The 26,276-nt window shown below is 29.4% G+C and overlaps 3 protein-coding genes across 4 annotated transcripts in view; 2 read left to right on the forward strand and 1 right to left on the reverse strand.

Annotated features, from left to right (window-relative positions):
- LOC129962736 (adenosine receptor A2a-like) overlaps nucleotides 1-26,276 on the reverse strand; it is a 382,623-nt gene that overhangs the window by 57,083 nt on the left and 299,264 nt on the right. The gene's annotated exons all lie outside the window — the stretch shown is intronic.
- LOC129962770 (cystatin-C-like) lies at nucleotides 4,464-10,201 on the forward strand. The gene is made up of 3 exons (XM_056076769.1): nucleotides 4,464-4,707; nucleotides 8,292-8,402; nucleotides 9,934-10,201. Exons 1-3 carry the CDS (start codon nucleotides 4,519-4,521, stop codon nucleotides 10,042-10,044), a joined length of 411 nt encoding a protein of 136 aa, XP_055932744.1. The 5' UTR covers nucleotides 4,464-4,518; the 3' UTR covers nucleotides 10,045-10,201.
- Nucleotides 19,561-24,555, forward strand: LOC129962780 (L-cystatin-like). The gene is made up of 3 exons (XM_056076777.1): nucleotides 19,561-19,800; nucleotides 22,723-22,833; nucleotides 24,320-24,555. Exons 1-3 carry the CDS (start codon nucleotides 19,609-19,611, stop codon nucleotides 24,419-24,421), a joined length of 405 nt encoding a protein of 134 aa, XP_055932752.1. The 5' UTR covers nucleotides 19,561-19,608; the 3' UTR covers nucleotides 24,422-24,555.

A 26,276-nucleotide genomic window follows, 5' to 3' on the forward strand; every position in this document is an offset into this window, starting at 1 on the left:
GAAATATGCAATATGAGAAAAAAAATCATGTAGATTTTCGAATATCTAGTTCGAAATATCGTAATATTTGTTTCACATTTGAATGTTTAAAAGCAACAGTAATAAGGAATTCGAAACGTGCGTGATTTAATTAAAATTTTGTTTCTAAAAGGACGTTCTTACAAAACTGATTTTACATAACCTGCTTTCTGATTTAAAATGGTATAATTACTTGGAAAATTTAAACTACTATATACATTATTAAAAAAAATTGCATTGCAGCATATTATGAGTATGCGATAATATGTAGTGCGAGAAAAAAATCATATAAATTTTCGAATTTCGAGTTCGAAATATCGTAGTATAATCGATGTTTCAAATTTAATTCGTCAATATTTATATTATTCTCTAAAATTTGCTTTTAATCAAATAACAATGAAAATATGTACATAAAAAATTATTTTAAAAATCATCGAAGCACATATTAGTATAAATCTAGTAACTAAAATAATGAAAGTAAATTATTTTTGGAAATATCTTAAATAGTTATTTGCAAAAAAAGTATGAAAATAAAACATAACAACGAAAGGTTAATATTTGAATTTTAAAAGGGTGCAAAAATGTCCTTTGTGATTACATATTCCGAACTTATTGAGAGAAAATACAATTTTAATAATTTCTTAATTAATAATGTAATGGAAGTTTTGCAAAAATGTATTGTTACGAAATTCCCGGGGTTCGTTTGGATAGTGGGGGTTATATGGTGTGAAGAACGCTCAATCAGCAGGCGGCAGTAGAAAATAAAACAACGACGTTTATTTACACGAAGACACACAGGACAGCACAAAGACGACAACTATATACAGCACAGAAGACGATTATCTTCAGCCGAGACGTGCAACATACAACAGATTCTATAGCAGACAGTAGCACACAGCTTAGTTCAGCACTAGCCTAACTCCGTCGCTGCTAAGCTTATCTCTGGAAGGCCAGTTCTTTACCGTCAATCCCGACTACTCTTCGACTCCACTGGTCCACGACCACTCTTCTCTGTCGCTTCCGACCACTGGTTCACCACTACTCGGCAGCAGCAGGACTGCTTCCTATTATAGGTCTTAGGAGGCGGGGCTAGGCGCCTCTCAACCAATCAGGAACATTCTAGGCGTATCTCCTTTCCTACTGGACGGATCGGGAAAATTCTCGATGTTTCGGGTATAATTTATTTTGGCTCCAAAGTCGCCAAGTTTGTCGCCAAACTCTGGGACTCCCATGGAACCAACTATGCTGGAAAGCCGCATCACAGATTCGTAACAGTATCTTAGTGGGTATATAGGAGCCAAGAAGTCCTTAGTATCAAATTTAGTAGTTTTTATTTGATATGTTTGTTTATATAGTATTTTGAATGATTTTCTTCCATTATGCATGTCACAATTGACAAATAATATTCATAAGTTAAAATAAAACATTATTAAGTTAAAATTTGTCGGAAAAAGATAGTAGATGATTAGACAAGACTTTTGATTAGATATAAAAACTATCAAGTTTTTTAGCAATATAAATACCATTAAAAAGAACTATGGCAAATGAATCTAGCGAGAGTGGTCTTCGGAACTTTCTCGCATATTTCCCAAAGAATTTTTATCCTCCCTCCCCCCATAAAATTATGGATCTTGATTAAGACGACGAATATCTTTCATGGCACTGGCGAACAGCAGTTACGAAATAAAGATCTTTGGTGTAAATTGAACATTTTTACTGAATTTATCATGTGGATATATGTTTTAAACGCCTTTTTGCCAAATTTTGGCCAATGTTTGTTACAGAACAATAATTCTAGTTACAAAATGGCGTGTAGAATTTCATTGATTTAAGCAATTCCGTTTATTAGTTATTGCGTTTACACATCATTTGACAAATTTCATTCAAAATTTGATAAAATCTATAGATATTAAACTTGTGTACAAAACTTTATGTCATAACTCTCTGTGTTTCGAAATTATCGTGTTCACTTCTAATCGAAAAACAAGACTTCCTGTAGATGAATCATTTTTTTTAAATGGTGATTGAAAGTTTTTTCAAAATTTGACACATATCAACAAATTTGATCGTAAATCCATATACCAAATTTCATTCATCTTGCTCAACTCTTTTTGAGTTATTGTATTCAGAGACAAATGGATGAACAAACAGAGAGATGGTGATAATGCCATAAATGTAATATATTTCGATTTCAGGAAAGTTTAAAAAGTGGAGATTCGGCCAATTCTCGAATTCAAATTTTTTGAAGATTATGATACTTCCTCTATATTTCATAACAAATAAGCAGTTAAACAACAAAAATTTCAATTCGAAATCGGGAGAGAAATTGTAAGAGATGCGTATAAAAAGGACAAATATTCAAAAACTATAATCTCATTAAAAAAAAAAAAAAGAACCTTTTTATGTAGGTAAACCAAGATTTGAAAAATATTTTTTTTAACATTGCTGCTTTATATTGAACCATAACCAGACGGAACAACAAAATGAGTTTCTATTATAAATTAAATCTACCACAATTAAGTATTTTTGAAAATTCAGATTTTTAAATAAAAACAATCACTTTTAACTAACACTCTTACATTTTATAAATGAATTATTAGAATAAAAAGATTATATTTATATAAGAGTCTTACGGTATTTAATTATTTAAACATGAAAGATAGAAAAAGCTTCCCTTACTTCCAATGATCTCAAGCTTTTTTTCAAGCTGTTTTTGCATTCTTACGATATTAAGCAAATAAAACACAAAAATTATGACTAAATTTAGCTCCAGAAATAAAATAATGACGATGATATTATATCCCTTAGTATCAGGTTTTCTCTAAATTCTTTATGCATAGTAATTTAGGAAGATATTTCCCAGATGGTGCCTATTGTTTCCCCAAATAGACCAATAATTTGCCCTCCGAAGCAATAACTGAATTCTTCTTTAACTCCATGGAGATGAAATAAATTAGATCATCTGGCCGAGGATTGCATGCGCAGGGAGAAATATTTCACTATGATTTGAGAGTTAGGTGGAAATGAAGTGAAAGGAATTTTTGTCCCTCGCCTAAGATGGAATATACAATCTATTTATTAATTTTTTCAAAATTTTCAGATGGCAACCCCATTTTTTTATTGGAATGGGTTCTCAATAGAAAAAAAGAAAAAAAAAAAGAATTTAATATTTTCACGATTAACATATGATGGCTTTAAAAATGACTCTCTTATTTACAACAATCTTCAAGAAATATGCCCTCTGGATTTTCTTATATATTTTCCCATTATTCCCATTTATGCTTGGTTTATTAGATTAATAGAAAAAACATTGGCTTTTTATATTTTGAGTGATTTTGTCAAACTTTTTCTAGAGTTCTTCAATTCCAGTTTGGAGCGAACAATTTCCTTTACTTAGCTCTTAATGGAAGAGATATTTAACCGATAAGAGACATTTAATCAAAATGAAAATATGTGACAGTATAAAAATATAGACCCTTTATTTAAATTTTGATTATTTAATTTGACATATATATGTTATTCATTTAGTGATATAATCAGTTACTTCTAATTCTTTCTAAACTTGATTGGAAAATACTTATAAAATAAAGTCAAATACAACTTGCACTGAATTGGTCTTTTAAATTGGAAATATGAAATTGGCACGCATTTGTTGATAAGTTCTTAATTGTTTGTTATAAATATTATTTGTAAAGTATTATATTATTTGACATAAACAAACTATTGACATTACATTTATTAGATAATCACAGTTATTTAAATGTTGAACTGCTTCCAATAGATTAAAATTGCACAGTTATTACAAATATATTTCCACTGACATAAATAAATCCTAGATAATATGCCAAAGAAGCAATCCATTGTCCAAATGTATGAGTCGGCATATGGTCGAATGGGGCCAGGGACTCAATCATAGATTAAATGCCCATGATCGACTCAGAACAGAGATTGGTTGAAATATATTATATGCCCGCTGATTGCTGTTGAATTTTGTCATATTTATTTCATTTTCGTATTTACTTCCTTCCTTCCAAACATATATTCATACATTCTCTTAAAAATATTTTCTAGCCCTAAATATATTTAGACTTATTAAATTAACTGTAATTAAATCGATAAAAAGCAAATGCGAATTGGAATGTTATAAAAATAGAAATAAAGAATTTTCTATCAAAATTCTTATCAGAAAAAAAAGCACTTGAATTTTGAAAAGGAACTGATAACTAAACCTTGATGACAAAGAAAATATCTTAACTACAACGCTATTATCGCTAATATTTTTCATAAATCTAAAAAGAAATGTAGATTACTTCATTTATTATCAAAATTCCTCTCTCCAAAATTTTCCTATGTTATTGAAATTTGCGTTTTTTATCACGAACATATGGTCAATCTGTGGGAAATTTCACTCGTGCCTAGATTTCACTTTGCATATAAATCTCAGCCATTCAGTGCTACATTACTCTTTCGCCGTACGGTCCAAGAATCAACTTGTCCAAGATGTATAAGGTCATTGTGCTGCTTTCTCTCGTCGCTCTTAGCTGTGCCCTCCTTGGAGGATACGAAACCGTCGATCCCAATGATGAAGAAGTGGTGAAAGCCGCCAACGAAGCCGCCAAGGTGTTGTCCAAGCAGTTTTCTGGAAAGTTCCACCACAAGCTCGCCAAGGTTCTGAAGGCTAAGAGACAGGTAGATACCGTTTGCTATTGCCTTGAATTTCGTTTCTTCCCATTTCTTGCTGAAATAAAACCAAGAGAGTTCTTCCTGTGACTTTCTCGTCTGCATCAACATTCAAATATTACATGTAACGTATTAATGAGCTCCTTTCTAGTCGCATCTTCTTATTGGAGAATAAGGCAAATATCTTCTGGCAACGGACAATAAAGAACTTATAAGGTGACTTCTCATTCTCACTTAGACAGGGATTGAAGTACTCCCAGAAAAGAGGTAACTAGTTTTGTCCAAAATATTTAAAATCCAACGCTGAAAAATTAATGTTATTCTCAAATTTCGGCCTTAAATGTGTAATTTAAATCAGGCTTTCTTACATAAATCATTATAATCAATGAATAGCTCTTCAGCAAACGTATGCAGATGCAGTTTTGCAGTATTTTCCAGATATAAGAACACGTATTCCAGATATAAGAAAAAATTCAGAATACTAAAAAAGTTCTGAATCAATTTCACCAATGTTGATTGTTATTTTTATTCCCCCATTTTAACCAAAGATACATTAAGTTTCAAATAATCTGAATAGTTGTTGAATCGAAACAATATTCATAAAAGTATAAGAATGGGAAGCAAAATAATTTAGCATTGAAGATGTGTACATACTACAGAATATACATCATCATTAACATAATATTTTAGAGGATTATTCAATAAAAATTTCTATTATAGAATAAAAAATTCAACATATTACAATATGAAAGCAAAAATGCAGGCTAAAATAGCGATAATATATTTTTATATATTCAATTGCATTACAGAAAAACAGAAAGTGTGTTTAAAAAGGAACGAGCTTTAATACTTTTTCATCACTACTTACTCCAGAGATAAAACCTAATTGTAAATACAATAAAATTTCAAAAGATTATTAAAAGCTTGCTTTAAACAGAAACCTACTTAATAAGGAAAAAGCAAGCGAAAACTTCATATTGTTTGTCATTTTGCATTTTACTTTATAATTTCCATTTTTTTACTTTAAAAACCAAAGTATTTTAAGTTTGGTGCACTTTATCTTTTGAAAATTCTGCATTAATTGTAGATTCCGTAGTTCCTAGTGTTTTCACATATTATTTGTAAATATTTGTATTCCTTTTAACGACTTTGTTAGAAATTATAAGATAAAGCGGGTATGAGTGCATTTGCTATTTCTGTCTGGTTTGTTCTGTTGATGCGGGCTTTCGTCCGATTGTTTGTAAACTATCCGCTTTTCCGCTTTAGATTGGGCGGTTTTCTCTATCTTGGAATATCTTGATTCGAATATTGAATTTCATGATGAAATACTTATGGGAATAAGGAAAATAAGTTGAGTTTTTTTAATTCTAATAATGCCAAAATTGCAGTGAAATATATTTAAAAGTATCTAAATTTTTTAAAATTAAAGTAAAAGATTTTTTTTTTTCAAATACTCTAGTATCACTGAAAAGTTATTATTATTTTATAAATTTCAAGATGGTATAAAATGTGTTTTTGGCTTATGATATTTGTGGAAGCTCTGCCAGAAAAATGCTTAATTATAACTTTAATTTGCTTAAAAATTCCAATAAAAAATAAAAAAAAATATCTCCAAGCATCCCCAAATTCCAAAATATTAAGTGCTTGCATGTATTTTGATAATTTTTTTCACTTTAAAAAGGCATATATTGAGAAAAATTGGTAAGTTATATATCAATCAAAATATATTCCATCATTTTCAACAACTTTTTTCCATTTTCGTCCAAAAAGTCTTGCAATTGATTGCCTTCGAATTGTTTTGGTCTTCCAGGTCATTCCTTATCATTGACATCGAAATCACCATTCTTAAATCGTTGAAACCAAACCAACAATTGGATATGACGGAACGGCATCACCATAAGTTTCTCAAAGTGTCTGATGCGCTTCGGCAGCAGATGTCTTCAAATCAAACAAAAAAAGCAACGAATATCGAAAATGCTATTTGGAGCGTTCCGGGATTGGGGTCTTTATACACTGAATAACTCAATAGTTCAAAATGATTACAATAAAATAATGGTAAATTGGTAAAACCCAAAATCATTTTCGTTGATATAGATACTTCGCATGTTTATCAATAGATGTCGCTGATTAAAATATATGCAAGCACCTAATATATATGTGCCAAATACAAACTTCGGGTAGCACAGATCTAGTCTTCTGTCTTACAGAGCTCAAACGTAAGTACACTCACAGAGACACTAATTCTCTTTTATCCTAAGTACATATAAAACAAATTTTTAAAATAAGCTTTTTTTTTGAAAATTTGTTAACACCATATTAATAAAAAGGCGATAACTTTATATAATAATATTATTATATAAATTGTTGATTTTATATTATAAATTAAAGTTACTAACTAGCTTTGCTTCAATATTATTTTTTGAATAGTTATTTTTATTGGCGCTATTATTAAATTATTTATTGAAGAGTTTAGTAAGATGGATGCTAAATGCTTTTTCCAATATATAATTTAGTGGTTGCAAAATAATAATATAATGTAATTTAAAATTTCTACTGTTTCTAATAAAGATTCCATGAGTTCACAAAAAAACAAATTACACTTTCTTACATACAAACTTGTGTATTATTGTTTGATATTAATTATAATATGAAGAAAATAACGAAGAAATAAAGTTTATCATTAAATTATCTTAAATAAAAGTTTGTGTTAAACACAATAAAAATTTCGACAATGTTTTGAAACAAGTAAATATTTAATAAAGAATGTATAAAATATAATTACGAGAATCAACAATAGGATGGATAAAAATGAAATAATAAATAAAACATATTCATCATGGATTTTTTTCCTCGAAATTTCAGTTAATTTCAAGATAACTAAATTTGTTAAAACACATTGAATGAATGGTTTTGTACAACAAAATTTATAAAGACAAAAAAAGAGAAAAATTGGAAAACAAACAGGAAATTAACCGAATAAACAGTTTTTCCTAACAGCGTTATAATTTTTAATATCGCAACAACAAAATATGATAGTGTGACATGAGGAATAAAAGAATTTATTTCTTTTAGATGAGTAAAATTTGACATTGGAAATCGATCTAAGAATATGCTTTTCAATTATAGAAACAACCAAATGCATTTCTTATTACTAACATGTTTTTGTTAACTCGCTTTCTGTTATGTCTGTTTGTTCGGTGAAGATTTTGCATTCGATTTTAAATTAAATTCCCAATGCAATAAAACCAAGACTTTAAAACATAGCTCAGAACTGGATGACATAGCAATATTAACTCACTTTCTTGTTTGTCTCTTCGATACAAATTTTGCAATCAGTTAAAAAATTTCCTCACCGATAGATGGCGCCATGTCAAATCGTTATTTCATCGAGAAATTAGTTTAAAATTGATGGAACTGGAAAAAATATATTTAAATAACTTTTTTTATAAATTGTGAAGTTTAAAAATTTGCAATAATAAATTTTGAAGATTATCTATATGAGCCTTTAGACCTGTATGGGGCCAGGAGAAATTATTTGATGCATTTTAGTCCGTTTTAAAAACACGGTATTTAATTTTTTTTGTCTTCTTCAGATCGTGGCTGGTACCAACTTCCAGATGGACATCATAGTCGGACAGACTTTCTGCACGAAGGATGAGTACGTGTACGAAAACATTGTTGGATGTGACTTCCAAACTCACCAGGTAAGTATCGTTACGGAACTAAGCATTTTATTCTTAATACTTCAGTTCTCATTTATATGCATAACTTGAGCATTTCTTCCACGCAACAACATTAAATATCAACTAAGATCACAAATGCACAGGGGACACTCACAAAAGAAACAATAGAGCACTCGTGGTGTTCATGTACAAAGTCCATAATTTTAGACGGAGGGTGGGGATAACTCTTTTTTTAATATGTGGGAAGTTTCAGGAAGGCTGTTGTTATGTTCTTTTATCGACTCATTCCAATAAAAATAATTAACGCATATGTCGCCAAATATGTAAACGGATTTTCATTTCTTTGGCGGGCTCAACAACGGTGTTTTAATCAAATTACTCATCTCTCCGAAGATTAGAGTGGTGAGAAAATGTTGGTGCATAGGGTGGTGATAACCGTTTTGTAACTGACTGAAATACTCGTCTTATTTTATTTGTGACAACCTGATGATTCAGGAACACTGGAGGCTTCGCCAAGTCAGATTGATATTATTGCAAAAATTCAAAATTCCTCTAAACTCGACAACGAGTTCGCTGTAGTGAGTGTATGATGTAACACAGTCAACAACAGGCCTCATTAACAAATAACGACTTTATTACCACTAATACACAGACACAAGTATACAACTGAGACATACACAAGCAATACACAGCAGCACTTACAATAAAAAGCAGCCCACAAGAAGTAATCGAAAATAAACAACCACAACAGCACTCAAAGTGGTCAGACAGAACTCAGCAGGAAGAGCGAATTCACGTAGCTATTTACTAAGGTCTCTTCAAACGTCTGCAATTCTCCAATGTCTCCTAGCTTTAGCTGTGTCCGACTGCCTACTCACTACTATACGACTGGCTACTCAGCACATGACACAATGCTGCTTCAATACTTGTTTGCAAGACAAGCCTACAAAGTTTCGGCGCACGGCTCATTACAACAATCACTTCAATTTCAATCATGTGCTTGCACTTTGCTGGACTGATCCAACTAACTTGTTGTTGACTCACTATACGACTGACTTTGGCTTGTACGGCTGACTTTTTATAGCTTCCAGAGCAAGGCAGAATAGTTGCTCGAACAATCGAGTATTATAACTCGTCTTCTAATGGTCCTATCGCCAAAATTCCTGAACATTTTAATATCACCCATTTTGTCGACAAATTCATTGCCAAGTCGTCAAATAATTGCCAAATTTGTCGCCAAGCCAGGGGGTTATTGATCTGGCATCCATTAAAGCATATAATAGAGCTAACCTTAAAACTATCTTTCCTACGATGGAACTTACTGTGCTAGGACAGATTACAGATACATTACAGATTTGTAAGAGTATTTTTAGAAATAATCGCTCTCTCAGACAGATAGACAGACAGATTTTTCGTTCCAAAACATGTCTTCGATTTTTTCTGAGAAACTGTATATTTTAAGAGATTATCTTTTTCATATTTCAATAATCAGATACGACCCATTTTGCTGATGAGATTGTCGACTTTTGCTATATCTACATTTCTTTTCCAGAGCACCTTCAAGAAATGCATCGTCACCGTCTTCAGGGATTTGAAGGGCAATCACAAGTTGGTGAGCAATGGATGCATCCTAGCTACCAAAAACGAAGTTTTCGGAATATAAACAACTTAGCCTTTGAAAGATCCAAGACACAGATGCAGTTCAAGCTGCTTGAAGGCGACTGGTTATAATGTTCAATGTGAAAGAAACCATCTTAAGTGAATGTTTGTATTAATGCGTCTTGCTTTCTATTAAATAATATGTTTATTTATTCCTATGACTTCCTGATGTATTTTTTAGTGGTATCATCTAACTCTGAGTTTAATTTCGCTAACCATTACAGAAGCCTCATCATGAATTTTTTATTATGATTGAACACGAGCCACACATTAAGAAGGAAACGTTTCATTATTCCTGCGTTTATTGTACGAGTATCTGGAAAACCAAACCTCGCTAAGAAGGGATTTTTTTGCTGTTGTTAATTCGTGTTTTTTAGGAGAAAAAATTTAGATAAAATCATATACTGATTACACATAAATATTTTCAATCATACTTACATAGTAATTGGTCATTTAAATGAAAAAATCATGAATGCACTTCAACATTTTCTTAAGATAAGTCTTGTCTGCGTAAATAAAAACTGAATGTTTTTCTCAAAGATTTCCTAGGCATTGTAAATTGCACAGATTGGCTACAAATACACATTATAAGTAAACCGTATGAGTTCCTTGGTTTAAACAAAGAAAATCATATCCAACTTTGCTTTAAAGCCCAAATTCGGTAATGTTATTTGTATGACAAGTTGATTGGTTGAAACGATAATTGCATTGCATGCTATTGGATGTGAGCCAACGTATTCGTATTCGGATAATGTCATACAGTGCCATCTTACAACAGTTTGAGGCACCAATAGGTTATCGTCCTATCACAACAATGTTAGTATCACAAAAAATTTAAGAGAGGCACTATATGATATTATCAACATGAGAGCAGACAGGAAAGTCTCTAATAGCTAATTATTAAAGAATGGAGGGGGGGGGAGAGACTTTTGTGTTTAAAATCGTTTGTGTAGCTTTTTTTCAGGGAAGACACCTCAACCTAAAAAGCAAAACCTCATCTAAAAATAAAGTTTGGTCCAAATCTTTTGAGCCGTTTCCGAGATACACGAAATACATTTATATATATGAAAGGATTACTCGTTTAAAGTTATAAGTTATTTTATCCAAAAACGTTTTATAAAAAATTTATAAAAGGTTTCTTAATTTAATAGTTTAAAGAAATGAACATTTTTTGAACACACATACGTTTCACTCCTAATTTAGATCACAGCTCTCTTTCCATTTATTCAGTTCGAAATAAAGCATGTAATTTGAGGCTTTGCGAGAAATAGATAGATAATAAAGAAAGCTCTTTATTCAGTTTGTTCAACAGGTAGTGAATGACATAATTAAATACTTTAAAACAGAGAAATCAGACAGACAACAGAGAAAGGAATGCACACCACTTTTTTTCTAGTTTATTCAGCATATAGTGAATTATAAATCTAATATTAGAGGGGAAATATTTCAGATTAATAATAACGTAAATAATGCTGTATCCTTTTTTCTATTTTCTCATACATGTAATATAGAGAAAGTACAGTAATTGTCAAAAAATTCGAAAATGAAATTGTGACCAATATCCGGAGTTCGAAAAACACATTTGTGGGGAATGTCCTTTTGCATGAATGTCTATCTCTGACAAAGATAAATTGAAAACGCTTTGATCTAGATGGTTGAAACTTGGTATACGGTCTTTACAAAAAATGTACAGATTTTAATCACGTTTTAAATAAAAGCGGTTCAGAAGTCGGTAGTAAATATAATTTAACATGATAATTACAAAATGAAAAGATCTTGATAGACAAAATTCGGTACACAGATTTAACATCTATAGAGTAGACACATGAAGTTTTGAATCAAATCCAGCGAAGAGTTAACCTCTGTCTGTCAAAATATGTAAACGCGATAGTTTAAAAAAGCAGTGACTGAAATATATCAAATTTGATATGGGAGATTTCGACTACAAATGCAGTTTTGTGTCACATTTTTGTGTCAGTCGGTTCTGAAAAACGTGTGTAAAACACAAATTCGATTTTTAGATACTATTAACGCATACCAGGAATTAATCGCCAAATAACTCGCCAAGGATGACACGATAGATTCAGTAAAAATGCTAAATGCATGCCAAAAGTTAGTATGTCGTAACTATTGTACGCCTGTGCTTTGTGAGACGTTCTCACGCATGACAAGCTTATTAGAAAGCGTTCTGGGAAGACGACCCCTTCTGGTTATTTTATAAAGCCTGGGTTAAATCATATCACCGGATATTTAAGAAAGAAAATATTTTAGGATAAAAAAATAGCTAAGTTATAGATAAGAAAAATAAATAATTATATCTTCTTCCATGTCTTTTGTTCTCATAATACTAAAAATTTTCCAAATTTTAAAAATAATCCAATATGTTAACTCTTTGTGCTCAGAAAAGTGATTCGATGCATAAATATTCATCTAATGCAAGGAATTTATTTATTGCTGCGAAAATTTTTTTAATTGAATTTCTCAAAAAATTAATCTATATTATCTAGTATTAATCGATACTATCTTTCCAAAAATTAATCTATCTTTTTACACTCTGAAGAAATTTTTAACTATCAAAAATATAAAAAATATATATATATATGTGTATGTGTGTGTGTGTGTGTAATGACATTTTAAACTCTTAATTTAATCCAAATCAATTTCCAAGATTTTATCTTAACTTAGCCCATCGTAACTTCATTCTAAAATATTCTCTTATTTCGTGATCCAATTCCACTTTCGGTTTCATTAATTCCTTTGTAAAAATAATGCGCCATCAGTACTACGTATCAAATGAAAGTGATACTTTTGCCCTTATCAGAGATCAAAATATGTATTTCATCTACACAGGGCCGGAAATCCTATATTATATAAGACTAGTGATCATTTGTTTCGGTGTTTTTTGCCTTCTTTCTTACTTCTGCTTTTGTGCCGCGCTGCGTCTTCTTGTAAATAATCATGTTTTCCTCCCGAGAGAGAATAAAACGGAATTAAAAATACCAAGTTTCTTCACTGCTTCGAACCTGCATTCTATTTAAACCAAAAATATGTTAAATATTATTTAGTTGACAGGATTCAAAATAATTTTTTACACACACACACACACACACACACACACACACACACACACACACACACACACACACACACACACACACACACACACACACACACACACACACACACACACACACACACATTCTATATTTTTATCACTCTGCAAAAATTTTTAACTATCAAAAATATAAAATCAATAAATAAAACGTCAAAATGATTCATTTCTTTGAATGGTGCCTGAGAAGAGACTTCGAGCTTCGAAGGATATATATATATATATATATATATATATATATATATATATATATATATATATATATATATGAAATGGCATTATTCGTATGATGCCACATTGCATTTCATTTTTGATGACATATATTGATTTATTATTGCTTGAACAAATTTTCTATTGCCATTCAAAAATTTTTTCGTGATTTTTTTTTCTAAAAGCATTGTCAAGTTTGAACCATTAGAAGGTTCATTTTCTCTGCAGCTGCCTGATGAAAGCGTTTTAAATATATACACTCGAGTGCATCATATCGGCTCCAATTATCCTAATGGAAATGTTAAATAATATAGACGTCTTTTCCTTAGAAAATCGAAGTTAATTCAGATTCGTAAAGATTTGTTAAAAGCATGCAATTATATCCAGTAAATCCGAAATGCCATAGAATTGTATAATAGATGAGATATCGCTTCTAGTTTATTGAGGGTTTGCTTTTCCGATAAAGAGGACTCACTATTAAGATTGAAGCGGAAACAGCATTTTTAAATTTTTTTTCTCAGATATGCTAAAATCTTCTCTTTTGAAATTACTATTAAAATAAATTTCTTTCATTCTAATATCCTTTCGGATTTTTGTAAAGCTCTTTTAAAACATTTTGATAGGAATTTTTAGCTATTATTTCGTTAGCGGTGTGTTTAGAGATGGATTAAATAATTTAATAGCACGTCTCGTTTAAAGATGTGAAATTTTTGGAGATAAGGAGATAGGTATATGTACTTAATTGAAAATATAACATTTTATTACAATATATTCATAATGAAGTTCTCGGGATATCATAGTAATAATGAAAGAAATCGAAGCAAGGTTAATTAGGTTAAAGACAAAAATATTAATTTATAGAGGATAGTCTTACGAAATTCTGCAATTTGAATCAAGGATATTTGAAATTTATCTTATAATTTGCTGAAAAAATATTATATTCTTTTTAGAATGATGGAATTGCTGCTTAAAATTCCATTAAAATTTGTTCCATTATAATTTAATAAAATAAAAATTTTAACATTTTGTCATATCACCTGGAGTGATTTTCCTAAAACTTTTTCGTATATTCCCTAATAAACACTTGTTTATTATTAACCGCTCGCACGCCAATTAGAGTGCAATCGTTAACAATGAATCGCTGAGATGCGGCTCATATACAAGTATTAGAATACCGAACTTGTATTTCGGACCTCTTTTTCCCCTTCCATTTGAAACAAAAATTTGATTAAGGTCTTCAACATTTTAATCACAACACCCCATACCCGATTTCATTTATTTAGATAAATCCTTTTTTGAATGATCAGGTTTATATATATATATGCCAAAGTACAAACCAATAAGTTTCGGTTAACCTCTTAATAGACTTGTATCAAGATTTGATACTACACTACACCTTAAATGCTAAATAGGCTTACTAAATTTAATCTATCTAGTTCTTTTCGTTTTATAGTTTTTGAGTCAACATATATTAGGTCAGCCGTACTTATAGCCTTCCTCTAAATGGATTTTTTTCTTCTAAAATTTCGTGGAAATCTAAAAATTGGATATAAAGGCCACATGCAAAATTTCATCTGCTAAGCTGAAATCATTTATGAGTTCTCATGTTTCATAGGCAGCCATAATTCCAAAACTGTATATTTCGGACTCAAGGATTTCTAAAACGTAAACAATCGGCAAAATCACGAATTCGAATTTTTTTGACGTTTTTAATTGTTTTTCTTTTGTATACTTCGCAAAGGAGAAAGTAAAAGTGCACACATTTAGTGGAGTCATTGTTACTTGATGCTTTTTTTATTTTCACTTACGGACTGAAGTAATTTAAATATCCCCCTTCCTTCCCATAAAAAAGTCAAGCTCCGTTTTTCACATTAAAATGTTAAATAAACAGTGCTTTGTATTGTAGATACGTGTAAAAGGCCTAATAATCCTTTGAGCAATTCATAAAGTGCCATTGAGCCCCCATGCTCGAATATTTTGTGGTAACTCGAATTGTATAACTATCTACATCACAATAGTTCGAATATTTTTTCATAACTTGTTTTAATATAACAATAACTTGTTTGAATATTGCAATGAATGATGAATTGAGCTCGAATATTTTTTCATAACTTGTTTGAATATAACAACAACTTGTTTGAATATAACAACAACTTGTTTGAATAAATAATATTTTTTCATAACTTGTTTGAATATAACAACAACTTGTTTGAATAAATAATATTCTTTCATAACTTGTTTGAATAAATAATATTTTTTTTCATAACTTGTTTGAATATAACAATGAATGATGAATTGAGCTCGAATATTTTTTCATAACTTGTTTAAATATAACAGTAACTTGTTTGAATAAACAATATTTTTTCATAACTTTGTTGAGTGCATAACTCTAATCTACATCACAATAGCTCGAATATATATATATTTTTGTGTGTGTATGCAAATCCCATAATTTTTGTTTCGGGCATTAATAGCATGGAAAACTTTTAGTCAATATATTTCAATTTTTTACCTGGATAAAAAAGTCCCTTGGTACAATACCTGTACGATCGAGATAAAAAGTCGTCATAAGTAGTGAATGGGGTATTTTTAAAGGAAGGGGAGAATAATAATAATAATGTTGGCTGGTTAATGGTCACATCGCCGACGTCAGGAGGTACTTCTTTGTGAGGGTTCAGCATCTGAGACGATTTTAATAGTGTCTGTTTTGTATAGTTAATATTTGCATTATCTTGCATTAGTTAATATTTGCATTATGGTCTGGTCTTTGATTATTTAACGTACATGTAAATGGGTCTGTAATAAGTAACAAATAAGTAACATAAGCTAAAATAGGCTTATTTTAGAGCTCGCCTCCGCGAGTCTTCTTACCCTGTATATCAAGGAAATCATATTGTTCGTTTTAAAGTTTTTTTCCCGGCAAGTCATGTGACAGATTTCAAAATTAAATGGATATTATACTTTTTAAGTTTCAGTTCTTAAAATGTATTCAAAAAGATCATGCTGTGATAAGGTATGCGATTAAGTCCAAAGACCTCTATTTAAAATAATAATAATTAAAACAATTTTTTTATGTTTTTTAGATAAAATTTATGCAAGCACTTAATATATCATAAGAAAAATAAATTCTTAATAATTTTTTTTCAAATATTTAAAAAAAGTTTTTTACGCTAAAACCTTTTATAAAACACTTGAAATCAAAACAAACTGAATCGATACATCCTTCATATATATATTCCTATATATATATTCAATATATATATTCATATATATATTCAATATATACAGGGTGTTCATTAATTATTGTCGGGGTTTCCGTACCTCATAACTTTCGAATAAAAAATATTACTCAAAAACCGATTACGTATTCGTAAATTACAACTCAAAGAATTTTATTAATGATATTAAAGAGTAAAGCTTGAAAAGCTTGAAGAGTAAAATTCGATTTCCCTCCAAGTGTTCTCTATCATATGTGGGGTAACATTTTGGATTGCAGTAACAATTCTGCGATCCAAAGTTCATCAAGGGAGGGCACAGGGGTTTTGTACACAATGTTCTTGATAAACCCCCATAGAAAGAAGTCCAGCGGTGTTATATCTGGTGATCTCCGACGCCATTCGATTGGTCCATCTCTTCCACACCATCTATCGGGAAAGTTCTCATCTAAAAAGTCACGTATAATCATGCCCCAATGTGGGGGTGCACCATCCTGTTGAAATATCACATCTGGCTGATGTTGCTGCATCTGAGGAACCGCATACATCTCCAGCATGTCAAGGTATGTCACGGAGTTTATTGTTGTTTCAGCAAAGAAGAAAGGTCCAATAACTTCAGTATGTGATACAGCGCACGAAACATTCATCTTTGGGCTATCTCTTTCCAATTCTCGATAATCGTGCGGGTTCTCCGAGCCCCATATTCTACAATTATGTTTATTCACTTTTCCTGACACATGAAAAGTGGATTCGTCACTGAAGAACCATTTCCGAATGTAATTTTCATCATCTTCAATTCGTGTCAAAATTTGTTCAGCGAACTCAAAACGACGCGGTTTATCATTCGGGTGTAAAGTTTGCACAATTTGCATTTTGTAAGCATTTAGATGAAGGCTGTTATGGAGAACGTTCCATATCGTCGTATGCGGCATATGTAACTGCACAGCTGCTTGTCTCGTTGATTTTCGTGGATTGCGAGTAAACGTTTCTTGGATGCGAACAGCATTTTCCTGCGAAGTGCTCGGTCTTCCCACTCCCTCTCGGTGTAGAACGCTACCAGTTTCCTGAAATTGTGTTAACCAGCGTCTGATAGAATTATCCGAAGGAGGGTCTTTCTTGTACGTGGTCCTGAAGCGACGTTGAGTAGTTATGACTGATTTAGTTTCGTAAAACCACAATACACACATTGCTTTTTCTAGAAACGGTCTCCATTTTTATTTATGACGTCATAATTACCCAGACTGCAAATGCACTAAGATCGCGTTGTTGCCACGTAAAATTCTTTGAGTTTTAATTTACGAATACGTAATCGGTTTTTGCGTAATATTTTTTATTCGAAAGTTATGAGGTACGGAAACCCAGAATAATTAATGAACACCCTGTATATTCATATATATATTCCTATATATATATATTCAAGTATATATATTCCTTGATGTATTGAATTACAATCTGAAATCACAATTTTGTTTTGAAATTTTGGCATTTTTTTGAAACCTTAAACTTAACATTTTTTCACCACTGCACTGATATTTTCATTTAATCCCTAAACAGTATTACAAACAAATATTAAATCAACTTTTAGTGTTATATTTATTAATTGTGTCTAAGAAATAAAAATATTATTTAAAAAAAATTATTCGAAAAATACTAGGCTTAAAGTTTATGTTTTTATTTTTAAATAAGACGAAGAAAAGGATTTGTCGTCAATACTTCCTAAATTTGTAAGCTATTTCTTCATTTATTCGATCGTATATTAATTTAAAAAATTTTCAATTTTAGAATTTTGCTTCTTTGTTGTTTTCGCGACTCTAATGAACATTTACTGTGATCAGCTGTACAACTGGCGATAAAGGTTTTAAATATTTCTTAAACCGTTTTATTTAAAAATGCATGCTAACAAAATTCTAGATACTTTTATCAATTAATATTTTCCATTACTACTATTTAAACGTTTTCGTTGTGTTTAATATCAGAAGTTACAGTATCTGTAAAATTATTTCAGTGATTCAGAATTATTTAAATTTGAAACAATGCCCTCAGGCACAAAGAAGTTCATACTGAAAGTAATGTCTAATATATTTTAAATGAAATGAAATAGGAAAAAAAAATAATTTTTTTAGTAATCTAAATGCAAACGATAAAAAACGGTTAATTTATCGTGTTGTTTGTAATTTCATTTTCAGCAGCAAAGTTTAATTAAAATGTCTTTAATTTCATTTCTACTTACCGCAGAAATAATGTAAAAACGTTTTTAAAAATTTAAAGATCCAGGCTTTTAATAAATTTTAAAATTTTGTGATTTTTGAAAAAAAAATGTTTTTTGTTAACGCAGGCGTATATCTTAAATTTAAAACTGAAACTAATGGCAATAAAACTATTTTATGCTTACATGTTATGTACCATATACTTTTTCCTCAACTTAACTTCGAAATAAAAAGATGCTTCAACTCTATACAGAATAAGATAAAATGTTTATATAAATTAAATGACACACATAGTTATATTTATTCTGTAGTGGTGAAATCTCTACTTGATCGCATTACTAAAGTTATGACGTATTTGACTGCTATGACGTCATGAATACTTTGTCCTTTCTTTTTTACCAACTGAAGTACTCATGCCATTACTTATCCATTCAAGTATGCTATTTACGAACAATTTACAAAAATCAAGACAAAAGAAAATGGCTTGTGATTCTTTCGAAATCCATGTCTTTGTTTTAGGACATCTTAATTTATAGTTAAACTATGATAAAATTGTTTTTCACACCAGAAAGGTGTTTCATAAATCTATTATTTTCTATTAACGTTAAGACCAAAGAAACAGTGATATTTGAATAAAATCAGACTTTTTGATGCAAAAATTCTCATGACACGGAAAGTTAAACGTTATCATCAACAGGTGCTGAAATCCGGGGAAGCATCACCATCTGTTTATCTAATCAGCAAAGTACTAGATATATAAAATTCATTCTTCCATTGAAACACCACTATTCTGTTGATCAGGCCAGGATACTCACTTGTTCAAAATGCTGAAGACTATCTTTTTGCTGACCCTCGTAGCTTTGGCTACTTGCTCTCTCCTTGGCGGTTTTGAAGACGCCAACGTTGATGATGAGGATGTGTTGGCTGCTGCCACCCACGCCGCCAAGGGTCTGTCCAAGCAATTTGCTGGCCCCTACCACCACAGACTTGCCAAGGTTCTCAAGGCCAAGAAACAGGTGTGATAGTGTTCATAACTTTATCTTTATTCCCCAATTTTTTTAAAACTGTAAGATGGTTTATCTTTCGTTCACATATTCCAAGTTTAAACTCCATTTCATGAAAATCATTTCAATTTTGCAATAGTTATGCCAATGTACATCAAATTAATTATTCTTTGTAAAATGCAAAATATTTGCTTTATGTCCTTTTTTTTGCCTTTATTTTACATTTCATTGGTGTGTACCTGTATTCTTGTGTTTGGTGATAATAGTATATAAAAATTGCTTTTAAGATTTTGCTTTGACAAATAAAAAAACCCATTTAATTATAATATAACGAAAGTTATCTTAAAAATTTCAGTTAAAATATAAAGCTTAGTGTTAAAATATGTAAAACATGTGTTAATCCGTCAGGGCACGAGATCTCAAGGAACATAAAACAAGATAAAATTAAGTTTAAGAAAAATAAATTTGGGTTTCTCATGTAATTTTCATAATTAATTAAAAATTTAACTGCACTTATACTATCAAGCTTACTGTAAATACCCGTCTTAAAACGAATTTAATTTTAAAATTAAATATCTATTAAAATGCATGAATAATTGAATTAAATAAAATTTCATTTCAAATGCCAAGATAATAATTCCATGGAAAATTAATAGTTTGCATTTTAAAAACATATATTTCAATTTCATAGTCAAAAAATCGTTTGCTTCATATCGTTCTTTTGATATAATAACAAAACTAAAATATATTTGTATATTTTATTTATTTATTATATAGTTGTAAATTTTATATAAAAGGTATCAATTATTAATATGCCGACGACATCATATCTAATCATAAATATCCTGTTTCTGTTGTTACCATATCCATTGGGTAAGATAGTGTATTGTCATTAGAATGATAATGGAATATGGTCTCCTATGGTCCGTAAAGAGGAGACTCCAGTATGTACCAGCTGCCAGGTTCTGTTACTCTTACTGTTAAACATTATTTACTTTCGTATGTTTTAATTAGAACTTTTATTTTTGATTACCCTATAGTTCGATAAGGTTACTCGCAATGAGCCCTTTGTGAAAGGAAATTTTATTAATACAGTTAATTAAAATTTAGTTTTTCTAGGTTAATCCAAATGAGACCATGGTTATCTTACTTTAGAGTCAAGCGATTTAAATTAATTTTATGCCATATTGTATAATCATTTTTGATTTTGCATTTTATTCTATGTTTTCTAAAAATAATTGTTTTACATCCTAGCAAAGAAAAGTAGACATCTAATTTCATAATACTCTAACAACAATTTCAATGGAATTCTTGAGCTTGCTTAATGAAGCTGAAGTTTAAAAAAATTAAATTTTAACGAAGACAGATAAAATCTCATGTTTGTTGAAGCAACAGAGCTTATTCGTTATTTTACTTTATTTTTCGAAACAAAACTCGATTAATTTTTTAAATGAACTTTTTGTATTTTCCTCCTTTATCAGCTCTACTTTCACTTAACCCTAAATGATCGACGATGAATGACTAGGGCTTGCATACCAATGTTTAGGAATTTCTGCCTTATAATTTTAAGAGGATTGCAATAAAAAATGCATTCTTTTTTTAATTATTTCCGAAATAGCTATTTTGGGGAGAATTTACTTTACTCTAAGCGAATAATTACGATTTTGATACGGTTTCTATAACCTTATCAACAATAAATAAAGTGCGTTAAATTTAAATATTTTTATGAAATATCCGAACTTTAATAGAAATATGCAAAATACCAACGATTTTACAGTACTACAACATTAATTGGCATTTTGCAATGCGATTTTATGCAATCAGAATTGGCCTTCATTGGAAATGTTATTTATTGTTGACGCAGTCTTCTAAGAAATCTAAGTAGGAATTTTATACAAAGGCAGTATGTAATTTTATCGATGTTATTTTATAACAATATACCAAGATTTTAAACAATCGAAGATTAAAAATTTTTTTAAAGAGAAGATGCGATTTTATCTAATTACATTCAACAAGAAAAATTATCTCTTTTTATTTATCTTAAGACATTGCGCATTGTACCAAAAAATAAAAAAACATTTCTTTTCTCATATAAAATTGATAAAGTACCGCTCATAAAAACAGAATTGATTACTGTTTCGATATCTGTTCTTCATAATAAAAAATCTAAATTATGCATGGCCAAAACTGAAGAATTAGATATATTTCCAAATAACTGCAAAAACAACAATCTATTACTAATTAATTACTATCTCGAAATTAATCTCCTTTATCAATAATTACGCAACAATAAATGATAATCTTTATTTTTTAACAGCAAATCATATCCATTTTCTTTTATTGAGAAAATATTTCATCTTTATAAAAAGTAAAACAGCCAATTATCCACTTTTTTAGCTTAAATAAGAATATAAAAATAAAGATCTTAACATTGAGAATTAATTTCAATAGCTTGGGACAGTATAACATAAGTTTTTTGCATAATAAAAGGCAGCATATTCATCAGACAATTGTTTCTTTATTCGAAATTTTTCACTTAGCTGTGGAATATCAGATGAAATTTTCAATAACAAGAAAATTGTTTTTTTTTTATTTAATTAATCGTTTGGAATAAATTACATTCAATTGTTTGAAGACAGGATTGTGTAATGAAACCGACGCTTTATTATTATCAATAAAGCATATTATTCAAAATATTATATCTAATAAATGATGACAATCTTTCAGATTACTATTCATAGAAAAATCTGAATTACGTAAGCTTCTCATTAAAATTAAGCTCATTCAATATTCTGAATTTTAATTGTTCGCAAAGCAGATGTTGAAATTGTTCGATGTTTTTAAAATGTGGTGATTAAACGGAAAGTATTAATTATTGTTTGCTTTTTGTGATTGAAATTATATAAAGAATGACTTCTTTGGTGGTTGCTACAGGTGGTTGCTGGTGTGAACTACAAATTGGATGTGATCGTCGGTAAGACCAACTGCAAGAAAGAGGAAGTTGAATTCGAAGATACTGCCGACTGTGACTTCCAAGATGGCGTCGTAAGTATCATTTAAACCCATTTTGCAATCTGTTGACGTATTTAATAATTTTTTTGTGTGGGTCTTTTTAATCAGGAATAAAAGAGTATAATTCATCAGAAAAAAAGAGCAATAAGCTTTTATATAAGGTTTTTCGTCTTTAGCTTTATTTTTAAAAATAAATATAAATCAGAGCAAATAAAAACAAATTTTATATAAATACTACTACAGGATTAAAATCCTTTCATGCATAACATTTTTTAGCTAAAAACTTATTTCCTTTATTAAATAAATTGGTAAGATTAGAAAAATTAAAATATACCAAAATCATTTATCGTCTGCTTTTAATAAAAATCAGATTATCAGTTGAATCAAACGAGTTTTAAAAGACGATAGCCATTTTTCACCTTAAATTATTGTATTGATTATATTAGAATAAAAAATAAGTAAATATTAAATATTCAATTATTTTTTATACTTGAACAAAAACAACTCTGATCTTCAAAAGTTTATTTTCTCTAATTTGATTAATTTGTAGTAGAAAAAATATTGAAATTTTTATATTCAATCTGAGTGAATTAATGTTTTCCACAAATTAATTGATTCTACTGCAAATGATTTCAAAAATCTAAACGTGCTATAAAATGTTTTTACACCTTTCATTGAATATTTGATATCTAAAAACCTATCTATAATTATTTGATATCTAAAAACCTATTCTATTCAATTGAACCTATCAATATTATTATTTTATCGATTCTATAATTATCTTTTCCTATTACTTCACCAACTTAATGTTTTAGTTTAATTTTTTAATTATATAATTCCAATGAATTTCACATAAATATTCTAAAATCAGATAACATTCCTCTTATCCACATATTTTTCAAACCAATGATCAAGCATACATATCAGAAGGTAACAATTTAATAAATGTTTAAAATTATATTATTTAGATTTAAAATTATATTATCAAAATTTCGTCATAAGCCTTCTTCTGTTTTTGATTCGACATATTCATACACATACAAAAAAAAAAAAAAACATAATTTCGAAATAGAGTTTTTTTTTTTTTTTTTGAGAATCCCGAATGTCTAAATTTTAGAAATTTATCAAAATCCCGAGAAAATTTTTTTTGATGGTTTTAATGTTTTCTCTTTGTTTTTTGCGAACACGATATAAAAAAAACAATATCAGCAGCAGAAAAAAAAAATGCTATGTAATGATATTTAAAGACATAAAAACTGAAAAACATTTGACCGAATTTTTTCTGATATTTCTCAACTGGAATTTTAAAAAGTTCCATGGCTTTCTTAATTTTAAAATAACCAATATATAATATAGGATATGAGACGTGATTTTGCAAATTTAGTTTGTCACAATTAAAACTAATTTTCAAAAAAATTAATTACTTATTAGATTGATTAAATAGTTTTATAGCACAATTTTCATAATAAGGGGTTGCTATTTATTCGGTTGAAAATTAACTGTTCTTTCTGTTTTTCAGAGCACCTACAAGAAGTGCCAAGTTGTGGTCTACAGAGATTTGAAGGGAAACCACAAGTTGGTATCCACTGGCTGCATTCTCGCTTCAAAGAATGATCTATAAGCACCTGGCTTGAAGAGGCAAGTCAACTAGGAAAAGTCTCAGTTTTCCGCACAGAATAGAAGAGAGCACCTAATGTGTATGCTTGTGTTAATGTGATTGTTCTTCTAATAAAGCTGTTCATTGTTTCTTTTCCACTCTCTTTGTATGGATGCGTTGATTTTTTAAAAAATAATTCACACTTCACTTACTAATAAATATAGAGAGGTATAGTATTAAAAAAGGCTATACATCATACCATATAGAAAATAATTTAATTGTTCATTGATTCATTAAAAGAAAAAAGGTAGCTAATAGAAACCATCTTGCATCGAAGTTTTTTGATAAATGGAGTCTAACATTTTATTGTTTCGTATGAGCTTTTAACGGATGTTAGAAAAAAACGTTCATATTAAGCAACATGGGTCTTTTTCTAATTTTTTTCTGTTAGAACAATTCAAATTCTTATTCATTTGTCTCATCGATAACATCATTTCAAATTATCATTATGGCTGACTTTTGGATGATTTTAAACCCAGTTATAACTAAAAAATGATGCATTAATTTACATAATTTTGTAGAATGTTACCCAATGCAAAATATTTATTACGTTTAAAAAAAAGAAAAAAAAAAAACCCAGACATTTCTTTTGTTTGATATATAGTAAACTTAAAATCTTATACAATGAAATTTCACTTGCTGCATAATTTTATAGATTCTTTAAATCAGAATATTTAAAGAAGTTATATTTAACGAAAAGATTTATATTTAAAGATATTAATAATATTTGATATTAGTAAATAAAATCAAGATAAAGGAATTAATTGTAGGTGTAAACGATTGTTTTACTTTCTTTGTATTTCCTAGTATTCTTAATTGAGAGATTTATCGATCATGTGACGTTTGATGCATTTTTATTCAATTATTACTTATAATACTTTCATGAATTGTACCACGAGGAATAAGATATTATTATGGAGAGAATTATGAGTTTCTTGAAATAATTTAGAAATGTCACCGCTTTTTTCGTAAAAATATCACTATTTTCATTTTTTTATCTTTTTGGATGCATTTTAACTTTATAATGTCTATTAATTGGCATACTTTATATTAATATTGTTACGTATAAAGCAGACGATTAATGTTATAAGTTCGAAAATTCGAAAATTTTAATTTTTTTCCTCAATAACCTTACTAGCCGCCTTTGGCGACCAACCGGTTCACCAATCTTAATACTCGTTAAAATTTTAATAATTAAATTTTTTATGTAACTCCTACTTTTAATAGCTTCTACTTCCTCAAAATATTTTAGAACTTCAAATTTTGATAGTCATATAATTCACTCATAATATTATAAAGGCCTTCAGTCATAACGTGATATGTATCTCTCTAGTTTTCTGTTACCCCTCGTAGAATTTATGCTTTAAATTAAAGTGTAAATGATTAATATGCAATTAATATAATAATATTTTTTACTGAAACAAAGCATTTTTTTAATAATATGATTACTGATAATAGAGTCACTGAGCGCTTAAACTTTATGGGCACTAAAGAATATCTTTCTTAATTTATGTAATATCTCAAGAATTAGTCAACAAAATGTTCAAGTCAACAAAATGTTCTCAGATTCATCATGAACAGATCGATTCATTAACAATGTTTCATTTGAAATGCATCAAACACTAAGAAAATAAAATGAATCGTTTAAAATAATCGGTCTAAAACAGGTTAAAAAAACTACTTAAAAACGATGTACTTAAAACTATAAGCATATACAAAAAATATATAACTAACATAAATACAATTTACATACAAAAGCATACAACTAACCTAAAAGTAATTTAAATCGTCCGTTGATAATGGTTGCCATGCCAACCAT

The sequence above is a fragment of the Argiope bruennichi genome, chromosome 1 (assembly GCF_947563725.1).
Source record: "Argiope bruennichi chromosome 1, qqArgBrue1.1, whole genome shotgun sequence".
NCBI classification, from domain to species: domain Eukaryota; kingdom Metazoa; phylum Arthropoda; class Arachnida; order Araneae; family Araneidae; genus Argiope; species Argiope bruennichi.